Source organism: Kryptolebias marmoratus, linkage group LG3, assembly GCF_001649575.2.
Source record: "Kryptolebias marmoratus isolate JLee-2015 linkage group LG3, ASM164957v2, whole genome shotgun sequence".
Lineage (NCBI taxonomy): Eukaryota > Metazoa > Chordata > Actinopteri > Cyprinodontiformes > Rivulidae > Kryptolebias > Kryptolebias marmoratus.
Genome location: NC_051432.1, coordinates 1,173,505 through 1,182,679, shown reverse-complemented (window position 1 = coordinate 1,182,679; position 9,175 = coordinate 1,173,505). Strand labels below are relative to the sequence as shown.

Below are 9,175 nucleotides of genomic sequence, written 5' to 3'. Positions count from 1 at the left end.
TGATCACATACAAAATTGTGAGATGTGTTAGAGCTCAGAGGATGTTTTGGGGATAGCTCTCAGCTACTACCACAGCAACTTCTAGCTCAGTATGTCTAAAATTGACTGTTATAGCCATTTTTGTGTTGGCTAAGGTTGATTAGCGGTGGCGGCCATCTTGCATTGAAGTGACTCCAGTTGTTTATGAGCCTTTGTGTGCGCAGTTTACATGTTCTCCCCATCTAGGTGTAGGTTTTCTCCAGTTTCACCTCAAAGTCCAAAAACACAGGTTTTTGGTTAGGTAAAGATGGTAAATGTACCTTAATAAATGTGCATGGTTGTGTGTCAGTGTTGGTCCTGTGATGGACTGGTGACCTGTTCAGGTTGAAACCCAGGCCCCAGACCTCCTGTGACCCCGAAGGTGCAGATAATAGATGGATGGATAAATTATTGCATGAAACTTTGTGAATATTCTATGCATGTCGTCACAGAATCATTTAAACCAATGCTTCAAAAATGATTCCAAATGTTGACTTAATTTTAAAATGAATTTCAGAACTTAAAAAAGGAGCAAAGGGCTTGTGAATTTTGTTACATTTCTTTCAGAACTGTCTGTTTTAATGAGAGTAAGAGAATGACAACACATTATCAGTTTGTAGGTGTTTCTTTTCATTTGCTGGATGCACAGCAGCCTACTCCCCCAATGTTTTGACGTTTAAATCTATTTTTAACTCCAAGCTTCTTGCTGTGTCTCTGTCGCTGCTCTAGACCCCATGTTTACGTCAGAGACGATGATTCATGTGTTGCATGCAGCACGAATGACATGATTGTACCACTAGAGGGCGACATAACTCTTCTTCATCTAATTTTATTGTAAGATGGACTACAATTCTTCAATATATGCCTGGAATTAATATGTATTCGTCCTAACGAGTCTTCCCCCACGATTTACTTGAAAAAAAAAAAACCTTTTCAAGTTGCTGAAACATTTAATGGTCAAAAATAATAACCGAAAAACATAAAATACACGCAAACAAACAAACAAACAAAAAAAAGTAATGACCGTCTGAACTTTGTTTCAGAAAGAGCCAATATGTGAATGTTAAGGTTAAAACCAATGTTCCGATCTTTTAATTGGTTAAAGAAGGAGACATATTTTCCTCTGAGGGATAAAGGATTTCAGTAAGCTTGTATGGTTTCTCTTGGAAAGCCCTGGAGCATCATATGGTGCAGAGCTCCGTAAGCCTCTTACCAAGTCGACAGATGTAAGGAGAATTCCAATCAGGAGCTCCTGCTGAGCAGAGAAACTACAGCTCACAGAAAACACGTCTGAAGACTGTTTAGCTCCCGAGGTTTGCAGCTGAAAAACCAAAACAACAGAACGACTTCAGGAGGATGGAGCGAGCAGCAGGAGCTCAGCAGCGCATCTGAACCGTCACATATTGAAGAATAAATCCGGTTCTGTCTGCAGGCAGAGGCATGCTGCCCCAGGAGCTCGGGAAGCAGAAGCCCAGCCGGGTGTCTGACCCGTTCGGCGGCTCAGACTGTCCCCAGGTCCCGTCTGGGCGCTTAAAGAACCGGGACTTTCCTGGGAGCGGGAGGCGCCGGCGGTCCGGCTCCGCTCCTGAGCGCAGGGTGAGCTGTGTTCTGGTCGGAGACGGAGCGGTGGGGAAGACCAGCCTCATCGTGAGCTACACCACCAACGGATACCCCACAGAATATGTTCCCACAGCGTTTGACAACTTCACCGGTAATCCCTGACTCAAGCCGAGCTGATTCTGAGCTTTACGCATAGGTTTTACGCACTTTGGCTTACGGCGTCTGTTCTCTGATCTGCACATTTTAACAAAGCTTGTAGGGAGAATTCAGCTAAAGTGGGTCATCAGGTAACTGGAGCAAAGGGCTAAAACAGGTTGGAGCAACAGATGTCTTTAAAATTTTGGCTTACCTACCAGGTAAGTACTGGTACATACCAGGACTACCCTGCATTTACATGGTACGTACCTGGTACATACAAGGTATGTAACAGGTACATACCTTGTAATTACAGGTATATACCCAGTTTGTACCAAAAAAGCAGCAGATATATACCCAGTACAAGCTAAATAAGTATTAGGTTCATACCAACTAGATATAAGGGTATGAACCAGGTAAGTACTCGGTTTGTACCCAGTAAATACCAGGTACATGCCCAGTAGTGTTTGGTAAATGTCAGTTACTTACGTGGTGCATTTCAAACAAGTACCAAGTGTGTGCTAGGTACTTAGCAAGTAAGTGCCAGGTATGTGCCCAGTATGTACTGGGCTTTATTATAAATTACTATGAAAAATGAAAAGTGTTAACAATTCAAATAGAAGCTTGTGTTTATTTATTTATTTATTTATTTATTTATTTATTTATTTGTTTCAACTGATCCAAGACCATAGATAGACATGTTTGTCTTCTTCAGTTGTACAAAAGTAGTAATATATTGTGTACAGGCACTGCTACACAGTAATTTTGGTGCCAGGGTCTGCAAGTAGTGTTATGGGGCAGAAAGTCCTGTCTCCACACCTACATAAAATAATGATGCCAAATGATTTTTTGAAGTGTTTTATAATTAATTACAGCTACACACAGTTATTTAGTTAGTAAACATTAATATGACACCTTATAGCAGCAAGGTCAGAACTATATGAATCAACAGAAGATAACTCCTGAAAAAATGTTTGAGGTGTAGTTTTATTTTTTAATCAGGAAATGTCTCATTAAACTTTTACTGCAACTGGCCTACAGGGGGCACTCCTTTTTTTTATGTTTCAACTTCTCAGTTAATATCGAGTTTGCCATCGGGTGCTGGCCCATTTTGGCTGAATCATGAAGCTGTAATGGGTCACACACCTAAACACACATACAAACACCAATTAATAATATGAGTTATTAAAACATTTCTCATTCAAAAAGTATTTGTTAGTACAGTATTGTTAGTGTTGCATAGTATAGTTTTCATTCCACAAAGTGATTTCCTCTGATTTCTTGTTAACAAACAAAGATACTTGCTGCTATGAATTGTAGCAAAATTTCATCTGAGATGATTTTTTTATGTTTTACCGGAACATTGTTGTGGCTCAGGAGGCCACTTTTTGATATCCTATTTATTATAATTCCAAAGCATTTATACTTTTCCCATTTTTAAAAATTATATATTTACTAAAGACAATTTCTAATTTGTAAAAATATAATTGGACTTAATAAAGCATATTAACTCTGGAGTTTTTGAATTCATCAAGCAAATCGTTGCCCATTTTAGCTGATTTCACCCTTAAAGTCATATCCAGTGTTAAAGTAAAATACTTTTTTTTGTTTCCTTAGTGATGGTTGTGGTTGATGGAAAACCAGTCAGAGTACAGCTGTGTGACACAGCTGGACAGGTGAGATGCTAACTTTTCTTTTTTGTTTGTTTATTGGATGCAATAGACAAACAAAGATGTTTAAACAAGTTTTAAACAAAACTGTTTTTGTCCTGTTCTGCATGGCTGCAAAGAAATGGGGACTCGTTGATGGATCAGTTAACGTAAGTAATCACTAATCAATGTGTCTTTATTGATCCATGTTGGTAAATCTTTCTGTTTTTGTATCTCCTACGCCCCCTGGTCTTCTGTTACCCTTCAGCAGGCACATTCAACAAGCAGCCCATGGGGCTATGTGGCCCTTTTAGAAGTTGAAAACGAAATAATTTTTTTTGGCCCCCAAATCCCAAACTGATGCCTGACATAATGCTAATGTATACATATCAGAGCTATTATTATACCTTCTCATTTAAGCTAGTGGAAGTCTGCCTTTGTCAAACAGGCAATCTTTGCCAAACCACGAGGAGGGATGGGATGGATAAACATGTTCACCTGTAAGCAGTTGTTTGATTGACCCATCCAACTGACCTGTGCTAAAGGTTATGAACAGAAGACAGCAGCTGAAGTCACTTCAGTTAAGCTCACTACAAGCATTAAAAAGTCTTTTTCAAAGTCAAAAAATTGAAAGTAGATTTAGAATTTGGACAGTTTCAAACCAAACTGACTAAAAAATATTTTTGTTCGTTTTGCCAACAGCAACCAGTGTTTAATGATGTTATGTTGAAAAATGGGTTTTAGCCGTTTTGGTCAAACCTTAAAAATTATATTATGTGCAACATTATCACAATATGTCACACTAAAAATATGTGTTGGGAATGACTTCCAGCTACTACCACAACAAATTTTAGCTCAATATTTGTAAATCGACTGAGATATAATCATTTTTGTGTTGGCTAATATTAATGTGGCAGTCATCTTGGACCTTAAACATATTTTTAAATGTTCAGTGGTCAGTCTCCTCAGGTGTTCAGTGACCTTTTGGCGTAAAACCTCTTTGGGACAAACAGAGATCAACAGATGAAATTCCGTCCCTGTAGGTTTAAAATTGATTACTAATTTGTGGCATTTTAGATTAGGACAAAAGCAGTTTCTTAAAGATGGGCAGTTTTGTAGTCTTTACTTGCTGCCATTTTTCTGATGTTGTTATTGTGATTTGTTTCAAATTTATTTTTATGTCTTGTCTTAATAAGTGTAAAGTTTTACTCTGTTTTTATTTGGATGGGTACGTGCAGCAAGTTACCCTAGGCTATGAATGTTCTCGTGTACAATATCTAACACTATATAAATAAATAATAAATTAAATAAAATATATATTCAGTATAGTGGAAAATGTTTTGTAGGAAACAGCACATTTATGGTCTGTAAGAGCTTTAATTGTAAAGTTGATCTGGAAAGCTGCAACTTTAAAAAATCTTCCCTCACCATATCCACACCCACACATACATAACTGTAGGTGAAAAGTGGCCCATGGGCCGCTACTGTCATGTGGATGGAGAAGGAGGCGAACCCAGAGCTCAGACTCGTGCAAGAACTAATTTATTAAAATAAAAGATAACCAAAAACAACGGCTGACGTGGCAGCAAAACTAAACATAACAGAATCTAGGAACCAGACACAAGCAAACCTGAAACACAAGACGAGAGGGACAACCAGACAGCGTATGAAGCGACAATGAACCAGCAGTGAGTGGAGGAGAGACCGGGTTTTAAAACAGAGGGCAATTAGGTGAAGTGGGCACAGGTGAGTGATAACAACTAGGATCAGGTGAAGATGGGCGTAGCAGGAAAACAAGAGACTGACTGAGGAGAAGTGAATGATGATATGAAACAAAGACACAAGAAACAAGAACTGAACCAAGGCAAAGCAAAACACAAGAACCAAATAACAGAATTAAAGAAACCAAAAAGTCAATACAAAAAACCCCCAAAACCCCCAGATCCTGACAGTTACTTGATGATCTCTGACTTATGGCTAAGGTCAACAGGCTCTGTAAGACAAAAGTGAAGGAGCTTTCATTTTATTCTATTGTTCTCTGCAGTTGAAAATAGTTCCAAATAAATGTACTGTATCTTACAATTTTACTTTTGTTAGCTAAAAGATAAAACATTGCCCAGGTTTGTGTGTGAAAAAAATCCACACTGATTTCTTTTACAAATTAAAAATCTAAGCACATGTAGAGTGGTTCATAATTTTGCTCTGTTTTTTCCATGGCTTTAGCTAACAGTAATCCAGAAGTGTAACATCCACCTGCTTGTTTCTCCATGCAGGATGAGTTAGAGCGACTCCGGCCGCTGTGCTACAGGAACTCAGACGTCTTCCTCCTCTGCTACAGTGTGGTTCGGCCCTGCTCTTTCCGCAACCTCACCAGCAAATGGCTTCCTGATATCCGTCAACACTGTCCCGACGCGCCCCTGGTCCTGGTCGGCACCCAGCTGGACCTGAGAGAAGACGTGCAGGTGCTGATCCACTTGGCACAGAACCAGCAGCGACCGGTGAGCACAGAGGAGGGCCGGCAGCTGGCCCTGGAGCTCAGGGCAGTGGGCTTTGCAGAGTGCTCGGCCCTGACTCAGAAGAACCTGAAAGACACTTTTGATTCAGCCATCCTGGCAAGCTTCCAGCAGATGGACAGTAACAACATCCAGCTGCAGCGTATAACTCTGAGGAAGAAGACCCCTGATATGATCAAGAGCCTCTCAGAGACCTGGTGGAGGAAGTTCAACTGTCTGATGGGAGAAGAGAGCTGTGAAATCAAATGAAAAGCTGCAGATTTCACTCTGAGGCTGGTTGTTTCTGGAAGTTGGAGACAGCTACAGGAAGACCTGACAAGGCTCAGAGATGTCATATATCTTCCACACTAACCTGACAAAGAATTTATTTTACTCATAATTAGATTATTTATAAGTTATTTCTTTGTACACATTTATTCTTATTGATGATCATGTAAACTCACAGAAGCCTTGATTAAAGTTTATAATATGACTTTTTTAACTATAGTGTGAAAAGAATGTTCACAAAAGTTGATTCTGCTGTAATGTCAAGATCACCACCTCACATGGCTTTGCTCTGATTTAAAGCTGACCTGTTGGAGGCTCCTCTAATGTAAGCAGACAGGACCACCTGGACTGGATTAGACCAGCATATGGAGGCCCATTTCCTCACTGCTGAGGTGTCACAACTTGAACAGCCAAGACAAGCTGATTGCTCCAGTTTGAAGGGTTTATTTCATTCTGCAGAGCCTGTGAGAGAAAATATTGACAACTTGAAATATTTTTTAAGGATTTATATGCATTCATTTAGATCAGAGGGTACAGCACTTACATCTGTCAGTTTTAACAATCACTCAAAATTTAACCTTTAACCAAATCTTACTCTAGATTTAACTGGGTCATAAACTATTTTAGTAAACTGAAAGATTAGAAATGTTTATAATAAGTGTAAGCTCAAAACTCAGAACGCATAACATAGTGAGTGCTGTGTGCTAAATAAAATTTGTTGAAGGAGCTAAAACTGATAAAGAAAGAGAACAGGATAAAATAAAAAAACAGATTCTAAAATGAGCAGAACAGCTAAAAACTAAAAGGAGCAACTAAAAGCAGCAGAACAGATGCTAAAAGCTTACAGGAGCAAAACACATGCAGAAATGAACAAAACAGTTGCCAAAAGCAGCAATGCTTATGCTAAAAGTAAAATAAAGAAAAGAAACTAAAATCAGAAAAACAGATGCTGAAAACAGTAAAACCAATGGTAAAGCTAAAATCACCAAAATAGTAGCTAAAAGCAGCAACACCTATGCTAAGGCAAAAACTTAACAAAACAGTAGGTAAAATGAGCACAATAGACGATAAAGCTCAAATTAGCAAAAATAACTAAAAGCTAAATAAAAACAGAATAGTATCTAAAAGCTAAATGTAGCATTACAAGCACATTGTAAAATTTTGAAAAATGAGTAATGACAAAAAAAGATGTTCAACAAGTGACTACAATGGCTGATGTCTGTGGAAAAGATGTAGTCCTAGGTAGCATATGTTGCTCTAAAATCTCTGGTGGACTTTTTTGCAGGATGCAGCTGTCAAAGAGATGCCATAAACACCATCACAGAGCCTCCTACCTGGGGCCTTTCTGTGTGAAGTTTACATGATCTTTCTGTGCACACATGGGCTTTCTCCAGGTACTCCGGTTTCCTCCTACAGAACAAAAACATCCATGTTAGATTAACTGGTAACTGACTTGTCCCTAGGTGTGAGTGAGCATTTGAATTTATGTTTGTCTCATTTGTCTCTGTGTGTCCCTGTGATGGACCTCATCTCTTGCTCAATGACCTCTGGAGAAAGGCACCTGCTGTCCCGCTGTCTGAACAGGAAAAAGTAGATAAAGAAAATGGATGGTTGGATGAAAAAAAAAAACAAACAAACAAAAAACAACAACAATAAACTGTTCTTTGACCTGAAGGTGGCACCAGAAATTGGCTTTTTTCATCAAAAATATGAACTTTGTTCAATAGTAGTTTTAGATAAAGTTAGGTTTTTTTATTTCATTATTATTTTTACTTTATTTATCACATTAACAGAACAACTTGACCTAAGAAATATATTTACATATAATGACTGTAAGCAAGATACATTTGCATCTCCAAGTGTCTCCCTGCTGAAGATACAGATGACAGACTCATGTTTTCACTTTCTGTGGGATTTATTAAGTGTGCTATACAGCACAGTCTAAAAAAGTTGGGATGTTGTGTAAAATGTAAATAAAAACTGAATGTACTGAGTCACAAATCTCATAAACCCATATTGACTGGGTTATTTCAAACTTTAAAATGGTAAATGGCTTGCATTTGTATAGCACTTTATGAAGTCTGAGGGCTCCAAAGTGCTTCACACTACAATCATTCACCCATTCATCCTGTCTTAGTTTTACTGATCTGTCTGACCCACATACAGAGAACTCTCAGGAGACCAAAGCAGTTAGAGGCTTTCTTTATTTCACAGGTAATGAAAGTGATGGAACAATCTTCTTCAGGAGTCTGGGCACCTCAGCACGGTTCATGGTGGGGCACTTTACGAGGAACACAGGGTTTAGCGGTTGCACTTGAATGGTAAGTTTAGCTTGAAACTGAAGTTGCTTACTAGGTAGGTGTGGGATCATTTGTGGGGGTATTCCAGGAATGTGTTCAGTCTTGCGGTGGCGACAGGGGTCCCTTCCAAGAGCGAGGCAGAAAGCGGACAGGGTTCAACCAGGGAGGAGGAAAGCTGCCAGTTCTGACGGGATCCAGGCTTGGCTGATTCAGATGCAGGCTTTGGGCAAGTAGACCAGACTTGGAGCTTCCAGGAGAAAGACCCAACTTGGGAAACACAGACACATTTAAGTAATCTCTCATAAGAGCACAGGACAACAGGATCCAGAGATTTGTAGGCTTGAGGCTAGGAATTACCACGAATGACTAACACTCAGTCACTGAGGAAGTGACAGCTTGCTCCTTATACACTCCTGATCAAAATCTTAAGACCAGTCAAAAAATTGCAAGAATTTGCATTTTGCACTATTGGATCTTAAGAAGGTTCTAAGTAGAGCTTCACAATGTTAAAGGAAAAAGTCAGTGCAAGAGACAAGAACTTTTGAGCAGGGAATTTTCTGCAAACTGCATTTACACTCAAACATGATTTTTTCAGCTGATCAAAAGTTTAAGACCATAGTCTTTAAAAGCCAAAAGCTGTGCAAAAATCTGGATTTAATGTCATTTTCTGTCAAGTCTTTCCACTGTCAAGACCTCCTGATGGCAAAAGCAAAAAAGCTCACTGACTTCGAAC

The 9,175-nt window shown here is 39.1% G+C and overlaps 1 protein-coding gene across 1 annotated transcript; it reads left to right on the top strand.

The window, feature by feature from the left end:
* The first annotated feature begins 1,427 nt into the window (after positions 1-1,427).
* On the top strand, positions 1,428-7,052 carry LOC108245302 (rho-related GTP-binding protein RhoU-like). Its single transcript, XM_017432094.3, has 4 exons — positions 1,428-1,729; positions 3,331-3,389; positions 3,503-3,532; positions 5,636-7,052. Exons 1-4 carry the CDS (start codon positions 1,459-1,461, stop codon positions 6,122-6,124), a joined length of 849 nt encoding a protein of 282 aa, XP_017287583.1. The 5' UTR covers positions 1,428-1,458; the 3' UTR covers positions 6,125-7,052.
* The last annotated feature ends 2,123 nt before the right edge of the window (positions 7,053-9,175 follow it).

Excerpts from the sequence above, each read along its gene's own strand:
- LOC108245302 (XM_017432094.3), top strand. The coding sequence starts at position 1,459 with ATGCTGCCCCAGGAGCTCGGGAAGCAGAAGCCCAGCCGGGTGTCTGAC. Across the intron at positions 1,730-3,330 it reads AGCGTTTGACAACTTCACCG|TGATGGTTGTGGTTGATGGA; the intron begins GTAATCCCTGAC and ends TTGTTTCCTTAG. Across the intron at positions 3,533-5,635 it reads TCGTTGATGGATCAGTTAAC|GATGAGTTAGAGCGACTCCG; the intron begins GTAAGTAATCAC and ends TTCTCCATGCAG.